The following is a 16,883-nucleotide window of genomic DNA, read 5'->3' as shown; positions in this document are numbered from 1 at the left end:
GAGCTCAACATTCCCGGAGTTACTAAGTTCAACACCCTGGCCCTGCACACCTCCTCTTTCCTGTTATTATTCAATGGCCAAATCCATTCAAGGCTAATAAGAATATACATTCTCAATCTTCCTATAAAAGAAAAAGGATATACACTCTAATGATATGATATATCATATCATAAGATACGAACGTTTATTTTCGGGTAATCATCAAATCAATCACAAGGATTGAGATTTATGAGCTCAGAAAATGGAAAAAGATAAAAAGGATAAAAGGATAAAAGGAAAAAGTGGAGTAGAGAGAAAGATGCAAAAGGATCTAAATCTCATTATTCTTACTTACTGCCTGCCAAAATATAATGAATCTGAAAGCAAGATTATCCTTTTTTTTAGGAATAATGATGATAATAATGTTAAATCTTGGAGAACTTTTACTAATTTAGTATAAAAGAAGAAGATGTTGTTTCCTCTCTCCATCCATCCATGTAGATAAGGATCCGGATTCTCTTTGCATCACTTATCAGTCAAAATTGGAACTCCCAAGCCAACGAATTCAAAAGAAATTAAAATAAGTAATAAATAAAACCAAAATGGGTTGAGTGATCATGGCTAATAATAGGTAAAGGTCATTCACATTCTTTTGATTGTTAACAAAAATTTCTTCGTCGCAGAGCTTTCCTCTGCTAGGCGATGATGCCTCCAAAACCCATCCATCGTTTGTTCTTGCTCCACCTCTTCTTCCTCCTCCATCTACTCTTGATGAACGGATCGAATAGCAATGCCCTAATGAGCTTATATTCCAGTCTCTGCAATTCATCTCATGATTGCGGTGACGGCGTTGCCATCAGGTACCCATTCTGGCACCTCGGCGATTCAAATCCCCAAATCTACTGTGGTTACCCTAGCTTCGGCATCTCCTGCTACGGCGTTAAGCCCTGCATCAATATCTCTGACGATTACTATTACATCAAAAGCATCAACTACACCGCCGAGACTTTCACTGTCGTGGACATCAATGTCGTAAATCAAGAATGTCCAAGGCCGACTCAGAACGTTTCGCTCTCATCCATTCCCAGTCTAAAGTACACCGAATTGGATCTCAACCTCACCTTCTTCTCCAATTGTTCTTCCCACCCTAAAACAACCGCCCGGTTGTTTCCCTTCCCGTGTCTCTCGTCGTCGTCCTACGTATCCATGGAGGCAGAGATCCTGGGTGGTGGTGGTGGTGGTGGGTTCGATTGGCAACTCCATTGTGAGTTTAGCGTGGTGGTGCCGGTGACCAACAGTTCTGAGAAATTGACGGCGACGGGACTGAGCACTGATTTTGCCGGCGCCGTGAAATCTGGGTTCCAGTTGAATTGGGGAACAGAGAGACTCTGCTATGAGTGCGAGGATTCCGGTGGGCGTTGTGGGTTTAATGCGACGGCCGACGCGTTTCTCTGCTTTTGCCCCATTAATGGAGGTGGGGGAGCCTACCGAGGTCCCACTTGCCCAGGCCCAGGTACGTTTCCTCAATAACATCAAAGCCCACACTTATATACATATATATATATAACGCGCTTCTTACCTTCTCTCGCTGGATAATGGAGATGGTGTTTATTTGGATAACTACTGCCGCCTCTCAAGTTCATCTTTTTCTAATTTTTTATTATTATTTCTACCACAAAAGTATTAATTTATTCCATTATTTTACTGTTTCTTAGTGTAATAGTTGTTTGTAGTGGGAAGGCGTTCAAGGTTTATGTTCACCTAATAATGATGATGATGGCTTTAATCTGATTGATATTTAAATTGACAACATTAGATTAGTCACTAGCCTGTGCAGGTCGGATTCTAGGAATTTGCCTGTATATGTAGATTTAGATCTCCATAAATGATAAAATGTATCTAGATCCTCTTCAATTCCTCATTTAATTAGGAAAATATTTACTTTACATATAATGATAGAAGCCAAAGAACCAAAAGCTCGATGGATAGGATCAACCTGAAACAAAAGAGTATAGATGTTTTCCACGTGGGAAAAATATAATTATTAGAATTTGATTCCATAGTGGTATAGATATCTTCTTGAGATTTTCATTAAAAAAATATCTGATAACATGTGATTAATCTAAAAAATGCAATAAATATTATAATGTGTGGATGAGAAAAATCTTACAATAGGTGTCTGGAAACTTAAAAGATTTTTTTTTTCCTTCTAATTTTGTAAGCTCATTAGTTAGAGGATTCAAATTCGGTGGTTCTGGGGTGCTTCCACTTTTAGATTTCATTTGGCACCTCCACTGCAACTACTACTGGAAGTAAGGACCTTAATTAATTAATTAATTGCTTTGGTTTGCCTAAGCAAACGTGGTATCCATGATCCATATCTTTTCTATGGTTATTCTTAGATTTAATCTAATTATTCAAAACCAATTTGCAGTCTTATAGCATTATATGTAGTCGCCTCTATTTCCAAAAACTATAATTTTCAGTTATCAATTAATATGTATGTGTCAATTTGTACCAATTAGGACCACGAGATAAGATAGAGGCTTCCATGTCTTTTGTTCCTCTTACCTCACATTGATATGCACTGAGGGAAAGAATCATTTTCATCATGGATTAAGAAACTTAGTCTCCCCCCCCCCCCTCTACTTTTGTTAATTTAAATATCTATGCTTCAAAACCCGGCTGGCTTCAGTAGGTTATAATTTGACACCTTAGGTAGTTTATCAAATTGTTAATTAATAAGTTCTAAAATATGCTAAAAATAGTTACAACATCTATATTGAATCTAGGCTAGCGGCAGAGGTGTCTTCTGTTATGATTATTTTTTCATTTTCTTTTCTAGATTACACAAATTGTTTATTGAGAAAAATCTCATATTAGAAAATTTTTAGGAGCAGAGTTGATTTTATATTGTAGATACAATATGAAAGATATCTCTTGCCAACAAAATTAGATATTTCAACATTAATTTGCTTCCATAATAGAGGATTTTTTTATTTATGATCTAAGGTCATATCACCTACTTCACCTACAAGCTCAAGTATTTGAGTTGGATAATTTAATATGATTTAATTTGGTTTATATTTTACATAGTTATTTTAAAAAAGAGGTTTTATTTCCCTCTAGAGAGAGTTGGAGTGGGGAAAATCTACTTTATGTCTAAATCGTTTAGGATCCACGCACCATCCTTACTAGGTATTTTTAGTACTAGATATTACATTATTGTAAGCAAGGAGATTCGAATAGTTAATTATATATATATTTTATATTATTTGTTAGTCATACAAATATGACCTTATATAACTTGTGTTTGGTTCTAATGATGAGAGACCAGCTTCAGCCTCAAACTTTTGATGTTTAGTCCCTTAGATGGTTGTAGGTCTATTTTGGTTGGTCCAAAATAACTTAGATTATTATTCTTCTCTAATATAAGTTTATTTGTTAGATTGATTGATGATGCCTAGGATGCTGACCGTTTAATATTTTGAGCACCCGTGATAATGCTCCACCATTAATTCAATTATAGGACTTATTTAATAATTTTTATTATTAAATGCAGTTTCCTAGACTTTTCGAGACCTTGGAAAGCAATATTGGTAGAAATAAATAGTTGATATTTTAGTTATGAGTATAGAATGATATAGACAACAACATATGGACCACACTCAAATTGATTAGTGGTAGAATTAGGGGAGTGATGAAATGCATTCCCTGTGGAGGTATGTATGTATGATGGAGTGATTAAAATAACGAAAAATAAAAAATAATTCGGATTTTAAATACTTCCCATATTTATTGATTGATAAAAATGTATTTTCATTTTTAATACCATTAATTAATTAATTAATTAATTTCTTTAAAAGGAGTATCTATTAATATCGATAGTTCATTTCCAATTATATTGTTTTTAGGGTATTATGAGCATAACAATTGTTTAAAATAAAATAAAATAAAATAAAATAAAATAAAAGCACACCTAATCAATACTATAGTCAAAGATAATAATGATAAAAAAAGTAGTTGAAATTAGTATTCGCGCACATTAAGGATGTTGGGGACCTGGGGTCCCGTCCCGAAACTAGACTGGTCAACTTTGGAAGCAGGCAGAGGCAGAGTCCATTTGGCGAGTGGAGATTTCAAATCTGATGGATGGATTATTAATATTATTAGTCCAGAGTTCCGGACTCCAGATTACATTACACTTCACACCAACGTACTGTGCTTTAATTTGTTTTTCATTTTGCTTATCCTTCTTTTATTAGGTATCCCTCCTCAGGCCTCAGTACCAGACTACCAGCCACCACCACAAGTCTACATATATAGTATATATTCTTTCACCAAATTAAACTAACTAACTAGTCCACAATTCCTTTAAATTCTTCGGTAGTTCGGTTCCGATATGTCTATGATCATGATGTCGATCATCAGTACCTGTGCCTGTACCTGTTAGCTCGAAATTAGAATCAATTCCTTCCCAAAATGAACACCAGAACCTTCATGTTATTCTTCTTCTTGGTCATCATCATCATCATCCTCGTTAGCATATCTGCATGTTGGGGGGGTGAAGTAGTACGAGGAGCTGGAGATAAGTATAAAGACTGCGTCGGCACGTTCGAGTGTGGAAACATTAGCGGAATTGGATATCCTTTCTGGGGAGGGTCTCGTCCAGACTACTGTGGTGTTCCTGCTTTGGAGCTCAAGTGCTACCCAGAAACTAACTCGGCGACGATCGAGACAGGGGGCATAACGTATCAGGTTTTGAGTATTGCTTGTTGGCCGGCCAACACACTGACGATCGCTCGAATGGGTTTCGGTAATGGAGTCTGCGTGCAGGGGGATCAATTCCATAACACCACCCTCGATTTCAATCACTTGGATTACACGAGCAAGGATGTGAATTTGACATTGTTCTATGGTTGCGACTCTTACGCATCACCCTTCGGTGTTGGTCCAACTCCCATACATCAGATATGCAGCAGCAGCGTCAACGGAAATGGAATTCCCGGTTGGGTCTACTTTAACATCAGCAGTGGAGGAGGAGTGGGATCAGACCCAATCTCGGGATGCGAAAGCAGTATTGTGGTCACAGTGCTTGAAACATCGCAGCAGGGCCTCGGCCCCGTACCGTCCAGTCTCACAATCGCCGATGCGATAAACAAAGGGTTTGAGGTGAAATGGACTGCCGATGTGGTCAGCTGGTGTGAATATTGCAGGGGAAATAGTGGGAGTTGTGGGTATAATTCCACTTCGAACCAACCCATTTGCTACCCCAGCTCGAGTAAGTTCTCCTCTTTCCGCTTTCCATAATTTTTTGTTTTGTTTTGTTTTGTTTTGGTAGTCCTTCATGAATTTATAGCTAAGCTTAATTTTCCCTCTTGGCAAGGCTGGGTGGTAACAATTAGAATCAATAAATATATATAAACATATATATATATATATATATATATATATATATATATATCTGAACCGAAATAAAAAGCAGTTAGGAACCACTAAGCAGGTAAGAATTGCTGGATTTCAAACCCTTGAGATCTATCTATCTATCTAGATGGTAGATGGTGGATGGTAGATGATTGATGCCGTGAGGTTCACGGCGGCTGGGCACCATATGACTGACTATATCTATATATGCCGGCATTGACCCTCCTCCCATCATCATAAGTAGTCGTTGAATAAAGAGAGAGAGAGAGTGAGATGAGATGAGATGAGATGAGATGAGATTGAGTGTCCTTCCTTCCTTCCTAGCTTGGACCTAGTCACCTTGATGCGGGTGAAGAAGCTGGAACCTCCCTCTTTGCTTGTTTCATCAAGTTTTACACTTTTACTTGGATGGATGGTCCGTTTCGCAACTTATTTTCCTTTTTGTTTCCGTCGGAGAGAGAGAGAGGCTTGATCCGGAATTAATCAAAGCTTTACACCACCGGGAGGGGAACCACGACCTCTCCGTTGAATACATACTAATTAATTTAAGAGAGAGAGAGAGAGAGATACAGAGAAAGAGAGAGAAGGGGGAACCCCTCACCGTGGCCTTGGTTTCTCCGACACTCAACATTGGAATGTTGTTATCCATGCATGAATTGTGTCATGTCATGTGCTAACAATGTGAGGAACAACCCACAAGGCTAAAGTGATATTATCATCAATAATTTATATATAAATCTATCTATATTTTTATTCTTTTTCCAATTAAATAACGTGCTTTTATTTAATAATAATGAAATAGTATTAATAATAATCATAAGCTAAGCCTAAAAGAATAAGCGTGAGGAGGATTTAAAAATTTGAACCCACTTGAGCGACGCCAGGGAGGGAGGGAGGGAGGGAGGGAAGGGTATCTTAATAATACATAGGTTGCACTTTGCAGAGCAAAAACCAAACACACCACATACATTTTGAGTCTAATATTCTTCGTCACAAGTTCATTTTCTTGTTAGTTAGTTTCTTCTAATATATATATATATATATATATATATATATATTCTCATCTTAATTGGACCCATGCATTCTGTTTATTCTTTTCTTCTTCTCATGCCATCTCTCCGTCGAGTCACATATCGCTCATTGTCAGTCAATTCATGTTGTGTTCAAGGCGATGCAAACAAAGCAGATAGAATAGAATAGACCCCCACATGACATGACTTCCATGAGAGGTGGGCCTCCCTCCCCATTTGAAATTTAAAGATTTATTAGTTTGAGTAATTTTTAGCAAATCCATGTGCCCATTTAAAGTTAGTTTTCTTGTTTGTTTCTTGTAATTTTTTTTCTTCTGTTTTTCTGTCCTCTGTCCTCTCTGAAGCAAAATTGGCCAAAGAGCAATAGAGGTGTTTATATATTGGGATGTGATGTGACTATTACATGTGCATCGAGAAGAGTTGAACCCATAGACTTAGAGTTTTCATTCTTTCTTAAACCATGCATAATAACCCTACTACACAGATTAGAGCCTTCCACTATAATAAGAAGAAATTACTACTCTTTCCCTTCTTCATAGGCCGTCAGGCATTGATTGGCTTTTTAATTTGATAAACTCGCCGATCCCAAGCCAACAACCATCAAGGTAAACCCTGTCGCGTGGCTTTTCTGTCATGTATGTTCTTAGCAACTACTTTCCAACTTTCCATCAAAGAAAAAGAAAAAAAAAAATGCTCTAGAATGTCTTTGTCCATGGTGGCGGTCCGCTCCAAAAGTATCCACGTGTTTCCTACTTGTGAAAATTCTTTTCGATTAATCTAACCATTCATTATTCACATACAGGAGTTAGAAGTAGAACGAGTCTCCCTCCCAAATCCCAATTAGACTTTAGGGTCTTTTATATATATTATATTATATTATATGTATGCCAAACTTATTTTATGATTTTATTAGGCTCGACGACACATGTTCTTCACCTAAAGCTAAAAAGTCCAGTCTGGTGGGTGTCCGGCCTTTTCTTTCCCAATTCCAATGCAGGACAGGACGGGACAGGACAGGCTTATGAATTATGATCATCACCAATACAGAAATGATGGTCAAATGGGAATTATTTCTCCTCTAGTGTCCAAGGCTAATTCAGGGTTTTAAACAGCTCAACCTAACACACGGCTAGCCTCCTTGCATGGAATGCAATCACACACTTTTAATGGATTCAGAGGATTCAAATAAGAATTAATCCCAATTAGGGGATGATGCCATTTTCTCCATCCAAGAAGTTTCCTGGAAATTCCAAAATTCCAAAATTCAATTCAATAGTGCCGTTATTTGCTTGGTGCAAAGGCTGGCCTAGCCTGGCCTGCCATATAGTCAATAGTCATAGAAACCCAATTTTCAATAATAATAGATTATGCAAGTGAGGTGACGTCCTTATTTTATCCCCAGACAATCAAGAAGCATTCATTCTCCATAACTTGATCAGGTCTCTGTGTGTGTTCTGTATACTCTTCTTCGTTGGTTGGTTTTGAGTATTGATCCAAGAGAACAATATATCAAGTTAATTCTTCCGATGCATCCTCAGCTTTTCTTCTTGTTCATAAGCGCCATCTTCTTCTTCTTCTTCTTCTTCTTCTTCTTCCCGTTGTCATCTTCCTCGTCTGAATATGACTACAGATATTCAAACTGCTCGCCCTCTCTGTTCGACTGTGGAGATCTCCTGAAGTCGATCAATTACCCTTTCTACGGAAATGGAAGACAAGATTACTGTGGGTACCCAAAATTCGATCTTCTATGCGACGAAAAACCGAATCCTACGATTACGCTCGAGAATCAAGACTATGATGTTTTGAACATCACTATTGATAAAAGAAACATGAATATCGTCCAGCATGGCTTATCTGAAGATACAATTTGCCTTACTTCTGGTGGAGGCCTTGCAAACACAAGCTTCAATTACACCATCTTCAGTTATGCTTCTGGTTACACCAATTTGACTCTCTTCTTTGGTTGCACCAGCAACTCCTCCGCCTTCCAGCTGCCCATTAATGGCAACCCGAATAAGCAGCAAGCTCAGGTAGGTGACGTTACTTGCCCTCTTGATGGAGGTGGTGGTGGTGGTGGCGTCGTTCCATTTACGGTCGGATTCGACCCAGTCCAAGCGAAACAACATGCCACTAGTGGAGGCTGCAACAAAATTGTCAACGTTCCTGTTCGTGAGGTGGATGCAGTGAAGATTTTAAGCAACTCGTCAGCTCTTGGTAGTATTCTGGTGCGTGGATTCGTATTGCAGTGGTCCATCATCGTTGATGAGAACTGTACCGTCTGCATGGACTCGGGTGGGACATGTGGTTATAACGCCACTTTGGCCAAACCTACCTGCTTTTGCACCCATCAAGCTTACGATACAAAGTGTCCCCAACTCCAAGGTAGCTTCTACGTCTTGTTCTTCTCATCTCATCTCATCTCATCTCATTTTCATTTGGTTTCTATTCTGTTCTTGGCTTCTTGGCTTCTTGGCATCTACCTCAGGAATCTTCGCCACGGTTTAAATTAAGAATCAGTGATTGACCGATTCTGAACCGAATCAGAATCGGTTGTGACTCATCTCAATTTCTATCGCTTCAAATAATTGACCCACACTCAAACGTCGTCGTTAGGGTATAAGTTAATGACCACCATCAACCCCAAGTAGGATTTGGACTCAAAATTCTAGTTTTCAGAGTGGGTAAGGGGGGCTTGTCTTGGTTAAATGTTTGACTTGACTAATTCTGTCCCGTTTGATTTTATAGAATACTCCTTTTGATAATAATATAGAATCATATTATTTTTAGTCTTTTGATTAAAATTAGGGTGTGGATATGTCTAATCTAGCCCTAACTTATAGGATTAAGCTTAGATTTTGGATTTTTTTTTTTTATTTAAAAATTATTGTTAACTTTTTACTAGGGGTTGAAAAGTATTATATATACTATAGGGAATGTCAAACTAATGACCTTTTTATTAGGAAATAAAATGCCAGTCGTTACTAATTGAACAACTCTTCGATGATAGATTTAGGATAAGTTAGGAATTTTAGAAAGCACAACCTTATTGCAACCCTACCTAAAACCTTGAGATATACTCAATTTTTGATATGATGGAGGTTGGATTCTAGAGTTGAAAGTCCCTGGTAGAACCACTTGAATTCTGAAGCATAAAACTGTTATTAGTAATGATCAGGGGGTTGTCCAACATATTGGATTCATTCATTTGGTGGCACGTTGGATCGAAGTTGTTTCATGTGAATAAGTAATGTTTTGGATTAGATTCTTTACAATTATTTGAGGTCCAGTGAGAGTGAAAAGGGCAGGGAACAGCTGATGAGGCCAATCAGTGTGTTTGGAACCCACTATAGATGCAGGGGTCTTTGGTTTTTCTCCTGATTGAGGGGGGGAGTTAAATGCAATGGATTTCTTGGGAAGGATTTTGACATTTGACATGTGGTGCCATTCCAATGGAGGGGAGAATAGGATTGATTTTGTTGACAAATTTAACAAGGTTCACTTCAATGGAAAAATAGGATTGAACAAAGAACGCCGCTTTACCCATTCAACTGGGAAAGAATTTATATTGGAAATAGACCGTAAACTTAAAAAAAAACAAAAACAAAAGTTGAAAAAGACATTGATCTCTATCCTGATGGTAACATCCTGACCCTTCAACAATTGTGCTATCGCATTGATGAGATTGGCAGATTTCAATTTTGGGCGATTCAACCGAGGTCAGCTCATGATATGATTTGACCAATGTTAATCGGTTTCACACTGGTTCATATCTGATCCGGATTAGAATGCCCAAAACCAATTTCACTGACTCTGGTTCCCAATTTCACACTGGTTTTGGGTTTCTGTGTTGTTCTCTCTCTCTCTTAATCTAATCAATTCACTTTGGAATATGCAAGGGGCAATCTTGCTCTCCGAAGTCTCAATTCATCATATATATACTTGCCGTCCGTGTCTCTATGATAAAGCAGAGCAGGAGACGTAGTACGTGTTTCTTTGAATCTTTTTTCGCAAATCCATCGTTTTGCGTTCAACAAAGCAAAACAAAGCAAAGCAGATTCAAACCACCCACCATAATTGCCACTGTTGCACACTCGTATTTTCCCAAGATGCCCTAGCTTGCACTGCAAGGGAACACCATTGTCTTTTAAGACTCAAGAGTCAATACCCAATGGAAGAGTACAAACTACAAACATAGCTTTCTCTCCTCTCCTAGTGGGCTGGTCCTAGCACTACCTAGCTAGCTAGCCACTTTGGATCCGTATAAGAGAAAAAACCCGAAAAAGATTATTCCAATTGTGTGGTTCATGCTCATACATCTGTGTATAAAAGGTGATTCCTTTGAAAGTTGATTAAGGCTAGCTTTTTGTTTATTTTTCCTTCCTTCCTTTTTATTAATCATATTCTCAATATTGGAGTTTGTTAGATAGTGAAGAATTTCTTTTTCTTTCTCTTTTTCTTTCTGCACTGATGATGTGATCGTTAATTTGATCAAACTCTGGATTCATGATTAATTCTTCTGATTCCATACTGATCATGTTCAGTTATACGATGTAGATCGATCGATATATGTCCAAGGCTCCAAGGCAAGGCAAGGCAAGGCAAGGCATATATAATATATATATACATATATTATGCTTGGATGGAACAGAGTATGTTGCGTCCAGATGCGCCATTAATTATTTTTACAAATATATATATATATATATATATATATTATATATATATATATATATATATTTTTATATTTTTTTTTTTTTTTTTTTTTTTTTATTTTTTTTTTTTTTTTTTTTTTTTTATTTTATATAGAAAGATGCTTTTGTCCTTGGTTAGTTGGGGACTTTGGAGGGAAAGGGAACTTTTACCAATTTCTCTATTCTAATCTATTCTAAGAGTCTAGATCTCCAATCAATGGAGACATACCTGAAATTAGTTCAAACCAGTGGAACAAAGCGAAGCTGAAAAAAAATAAGATGGTGTCACAAAGTCAAACTCGCACCAACCCACAAACCAGCAATCACCGATTCGCCATTCAACAATGATTCTTCTCATCATCATCTTCCTTACATCTCCCCAATCGCGCTTCATCTGTTGTTACTACCCTATTCCTCCTCCTCGCTTGTGTTGTTCTTCTTGATCCCTACTTCCCAAGAATGAGTTTCTCATCTCTCGGTGACAGGCACTTGTTCCCTGTATTATTGATCAACTCCATCCTCTTTCTCTTCCTCCTCCTCCTCCTCCTCCTCACTGCGGAAGCCAAATCAAAGGAGGATCCGAAATTCGAAGCTTGCGAGCCTCAAAGCTGCGGCCATGGGAGTCCAAATATAAGTTTTCCTTTCTGGATTCCTCTGTTGCATAAGAACTACTGCGGGTGGCCAGGCTACGAGGTAAGCTGCATGGACAACGATACAACAGCCCTTTTATTTTCCGACTCAGAATACCTCATCAAAGACATATTTTATGATAACCGGTCGCTTCTGGTGGTGGACATCGAAGCAGAAGAAGCAGAGTCGAAGTCGAAGAATAGTTGCTCTGTTCCCCTGCATAATTTCTCCCTCGACGGCACTCCTTTCCAGTTCGGCCACACTCTCGAGAATCTCTTCTTCTTTTACAACTGCTCCAAAACCATCAACTCGGCTGCTTACCAATCCTTCCAAATTAATTGTTCCAACAGTAGTGTTACGGGGAATCATTCGTACGCCGTGTTCGAACAAGATTTGGGTTTGCCAGACCTGAATTATATTCTTCAGACATGCAAGTCCACAGTAAGTACGCCCGTAGACATAGACGCGAACAGTAAAGGAGCGAGCAGCTATTCGGATTATTTGTTAAGTAGAGGAGGAGGGTTGCTGCTGAAATGGAGTGAGAATACTAATTGCAGCCAATGCGAAGCTAGCGGTGGCCGATGTGGATATTACCAGAAACAGTTCTTGTGCCTTTGCCCCACTGGATCCTCCCATGCCCAAATCTGCACTGCAGGTAAGTGACTCATCATCATTATCATCCGCCATCGCCAATTCACCTTCTTTCTTTCTGGTTTTTTTCTTTCTTCTTTTTTCTTTTTCTTTTCTGATTAATCATCCGTTAGTTAAACCATATAGAAATAATATTGATATGTCAATTGTCAAGTAGGGCGGGCGGGTTTACCTGCCGTGGACCTGGTGGTCCAGTTATTGTATGCTATTCTATTCTATTCTATTCTATTCTATTCTATTCTCTTCTCTTCTCTGTAGAGTTGGGGTGGGGTCCCAGTAGAATTCAGGATCTAGGCATCTGTCTACTTTAGCATATATCTGACGGTCAGGATGTAATGTCCATTTGCTCAAATAATATTAAGTGATTATTCATTAGACAGTGTTGAAACTTGAAAGTTAGAATAATAATATATATATATATATATATATATTTTGGTAAGAAGTTAGAATAATAATATTAGTACATGTATAACGGGTAAATGAGAAGAGAATCAAAAAATAATTCAAACTTGTTAGGTGAACCTTGGTTACCGGAAATTAATTAATCATAAGTCACGGGTCCTCCTCATTGCATCCGTATTTAGTTATTATTATATCTTAAAATTCGCTGAAATGGGTCTCTGCCTTTATTTGGACGGCTGTGACTTTCCCTCCCAGTAGCCAGTAGTCGTTGTTTAACCTTTTTCTTTTTTTTCTTTACTTCTATTTTATCTTTAGGCATCAAAGAACAGCCGTAAGTCCTACGAAACCTGAACCCAGAAAAAAACAAACAAATCCTACGAAACCAAATCAAATCCGAACCCTTTATACTACTGCCCCGTTGTTTTTCTCTCACTTTCTCTCGCAAAATTCAAAATGCAGCGGACCTAATCGTTCCGGGCAGGTTCTCTTCAGTGACATATTTATGTAACAGAACAGACTACTGCTGTACTGCAATGGCAAAAGTATTCACAAAAACTAGTTTACTGATGAGAAAGGAGCTAGGTTTCATACTGGCTGATCTGTAGAGCAAATACAACAGTGGCACCAATAGTTAAAACCACGAATAAGATTCTCCATGCACACTAGACAAGAAATACATGCATGCTGATTTGGAAAACAAAAGTTATATAGCCAAGCTATACTTGCTTGGAAAAAGTTGAAAGTAGTTTGTATTTTTGTTGACATGATTTAGTGTTAATCTTTATTGATGTGATTGCCCTCCCATTTCTCTTCATTATTGACATGACTCATTCATCTTCCTCCTCTATTGTATAAAGAAAGTGATCAGAGGATCATTTCCCACTCACCTGAATCCAAGTGGACGTATAAAACTTGTCCTCCAGATATGTTCCATCATTTATTTCTCGTGTTTTCTGTGCGTAACGGGCATGTCATTGTGAAAGGCCTCAATCTTAATATTTTATTAGAATGGCTTAGGTCATGTTTCTTCGGTTAACATGTATATTCTATGAAATGGGTTATGTTTGATGAACATGTATTAGTCATTAATTATATCCTCGACCAAGATTTCACAGAAGAAAGAAAATTCACGATTGAGGATTTAGATGATGTTATTATACAGTAAAGTCATACATCCATCTTTTTGTACATAATTTTGCTTAATTATGTTATTGGAGCTTGCTTCATGTAGTTTGGATACAAACTCAAACCGGTCCATGAATAATGTTCCACATACATAATGCATGTGAGGTATCCAAATGGAGTTCATCATGTGGGGCCAATCTCTAGTGGATTTTATCTGTAAGTCTTGCATTCAGCTCCACTCGAACCCAAGTGATATTTCAAGGGGGTTTCACTTTAATGTTTTATTAATACTAGTTGTTGTCTCCCATTTATAGTATTACTTGATGATCCCAAATTGAATCTATGACATTAGTCCACACTTACTTACAATCCCGATTTCTGAATCACTTATATTTGAATCTAAATCCTGCAGAAGTTCTTTAACAAACTATTCTAACTATTCTAGCTCAACTTTTTTTAATCACTGACGATATAGAGATTTTGGTGGCATTCAGAGTTTAATGTCCAAACAAACTAATGTGTGTTTTTTTTCTGATGATTGTGGGGCAGGCAAACATCTTTCTGCTGGAGCAAAGGTTGGGATAGGTAATCCTCGTCTTTATATTCTATTCTTTAGATTTAAATGTTCCAATTCATTGTTATAGACTTAAATCTCTCCTAAGATATTTTACCAAAAACTCCTACTGATCATTCTATTTCATTCTCCCTCTCAGCCTTTGGGTGCATTCTTGGGGCAATCCTTTTATTAGGCGTGTGCTTTATCATATACCGACGACGCCATCCCAAGGAAGGTCCCTTCACCCCATTCAAAAGCAAAGGCACCTCCATTTCTACGACTCCTCTCTCGAGAAAATACCCTTCCAAGGCCTCCTCCAAAGACATTGAAAAGGGCAGCACCTACTTCGGAGTCCATGTCTTTACTTATGCTGAACTTGAAGAAGCCACCCACAACTTCAATTCCAGTAAAGAACTTGGAGATGGAGGCTTTGGCACTGTATACTACGGTGAGCGAGCTAAAACATAGTCCCCTACGTATTTTTAAGTCCAAGATTTCTCCTGCTTTAGAACCTTACTGGAAGCTATTTCTTCAATTTTTATTGTCCAGGAAAACTCAAGGATGGTCGCGAGGTTGCCGTTAAGCGCCTTTACGAGAACAACTACAGACGTGTTGAACAATTCATGAATGAAGTTGAGATCCTCACGCGCTTACGCCATCAAAATCTTGTCACACTCTATGGTTGTACCTCAAGACATAGCCGTGAACTACTCCTTGTCTATGAGTTCATCCCTAATGGTACTGTGGCAGATCATCTTCATGGTAATAGAGCAGAAGCTGGGTCAGTGACTTGGCCAACCCGAATGAGCATCGCCATAGAGACTGCAAGTGCACTGGCCTACCTCCATGCTTCTGACGTTATACACCGTGATGTGAAAACTACCAATATTCTCCTTGACAGCAATTTTGGTGTAAAAGTTGCAGATTTCGGGCTCTCTCGTCTCTTCCCCAATGATGTCACCCATGTCTCCACTGCACCACAAGGGACTCCAGGATATGTAGACCCTGAGTATCACCAATGCTACCAGCTTACAGACAAGAGTGATGTTTATAGCTTTGGGGTGGTCTTGATTGAGCTCATATCATCCAAGCCTGCTGTAGATATCAATAGGCATCATCAAGATATTAATTTGGCTAACATGGCTATCAACAGGATTCAAAATCAGGCATTGCATGAGTTGGTTGATCCAGCTCTCGGGTTTGAAACAGATAATGCAGTAAGGATGATGACAACATCAGTGGCAGAGTTGGCGTTTCGTTGTCTGCAGCTTGAGAAGGAACTGAGGCCTTCCATGGATGAGGTGTTGGAGACCTTGAAGGGAATTGAGAAGGAAGACTACACAGTGGAAAAGCCAAAACTAGTTATTCAGACGGACAAAATAGGACTGTTGAAGAGTATTGATCCACCATTTTCACCAGATTCCGTTACCGAAAAGTGGGTCAGTCGATCCACGACACCTAATACCAGTGCCTAGGCTTGAATTCCTTTTCGCAGTATGCGTTGAAGACTTTTCAGGTACATGGGAAGAGTATGTTTTACTATTATCACAATCAGATTCAAATGAGTTATAAGATTGTAATTTACCTTTAATTTTCCTCTGCCTGTTTTTTCCCCCCTTAATTTTGCTGTTCTCAAGGTTACACCAGTAGCATCACCGGTAGCAGCAGTATTATGGCTTGAGAACGTGCATTGTAAATAGTAAATAGAAAGAGCGTGTGTGTCATTTCTGATTACTTTGATGTGTAGAAAATCTTTGGAAGTATACTGTGATCGCAGGAATCTTTTTCTGCCTTTTTTTTCCCTTGTGAACTCTAGAAGACTGTATTAGCTTTCTGTTATTTGGCATTAGTTTTCCAACACAGATTATAATAAAACTTATCTGCTTGAGAGTTTAAACAGCAAATGCATTGATTGAGACTGAAAGAGGAAGTGGATTAAATGCTGTACATTCCATAAATACCTATGCCATAGTTTTCATCCTTCTTGCTTTTACCATGCCTGCACCAATGAAAAGAAATGCTATCACTCAGTCCTCTTTGGGTTTGGGTTTTAAGAAAAAGACCTCTAAAGATCAAATTACCCTTTATTATAGATTGCCACTTCTTCTTCTCACTATACCTTCCCTCTAATAATTGATTAGTTATAATTGGATTGGTCAGTTGATGTCCTAGACTAATCCAACTTGTTGCTAAAAGTAACTATACAAGACTAGTAAGAAAAATCAGGTGCCTGTAAGGTGGATAGAGCAGAAATATGTATAGCTGAGACTTGAGAGCTGAGATTGAGGGGATTAAAAGGGTAAAAGAGCATATCGAAGAAAATCTTTTATTGTTACCATGCGTCTCTCCGATTGAAGTTAGAATCCTCTTCATCTGCAATTTGCTATGGAATCA

At 38.3% G+C, this 16,883-nt stretch overlaps 1 protein-coding gene across 4 annotated transcripts; it reads left to right on the top strand.

The window, feature by feature from the left end:
• Window positions 1-514: 514 nt before the first annotated feature.
• LOC149001086 (LEAF RUST 10 DISEASE-RESISTANCE LOCUS RECEPTOR-LIKE PROTEIN KINASE-like 1.2) lies at window positions 515-16,393 on the top strand. 4 transcript variants are annotated; one of them, XM_089140739.1, is made up of 4 exons: window positions 515-1,492; window positions 14,483-14,518; window positions 14,647-14,937; window positions 15,039-16,393. In XM_089140739.1, exons 1-4 carry the CDS (start codon window positions 682-684, stop codon window positions 15,962-15,964), a joined length of 2,064 nt encoding a protein of 687 aa, XP_088996865.1. In that variant the 5' UTR covers window positions 515-681; the 3' UTR covers window positions 15,965-16,393. The 4 variants fall into 4 exon arrangements, with proteins under 4 accessions (XP_088996865.1, XP_088996866.1, XP_088996863.1 ...); XM_089140740.1 differs by lacking the exon at window positions 515-1,492 and adding an exon at window positions 3,133-5,260; XM_089140737.1 differs by lacking the exon at window positions 515-1,492 and adding an exon at window positions 6,483-8,816.
• Window positions 16,394-16,883: the final 490 nt, after the last annotated feature.

Source organism: Hakea prostrata, chromosome 11 (assembly GCF_041222555.1).
Source record: "Hakea prostrata isolate BN-2017 chromosome 11, UWA_Hpros_2, whole genome shotgun sequence".
Classification (NCBI taxonomy): Eukaryota; Viridiplantae; Streptophyta; class Magnoliopsida; order Proteales; family Proteaceae; genus Hakea; species Hakea prostrata.
This window is presented reverse-complemented; position numbering and strand designations above follow the sequence as displayed.

Coding starts and splice junctions, on each gene's coding strand:
- LOC149001086 (XM_089140737.1), top strand. CDS start 7,961: ATGCATCCTCAGCTTTTCTTCTTGTTCATAAGCGCCATCTTCTTCTTC. Junction 14,519..14,646: donor TGGAGCAAAGGTTGGGATAG/GTAATCCTCGTC, acceptor TCTCCCTCTCAG/CCTTTGGGTGCATTCTTGGG. Junction 14,938..15,038: donor CTTTGGCACTGTATACTACG/GTGAGCGAGCTA, acceptor TTTATTGTCCAG/GAAAACTCAAGGATGGTCGC.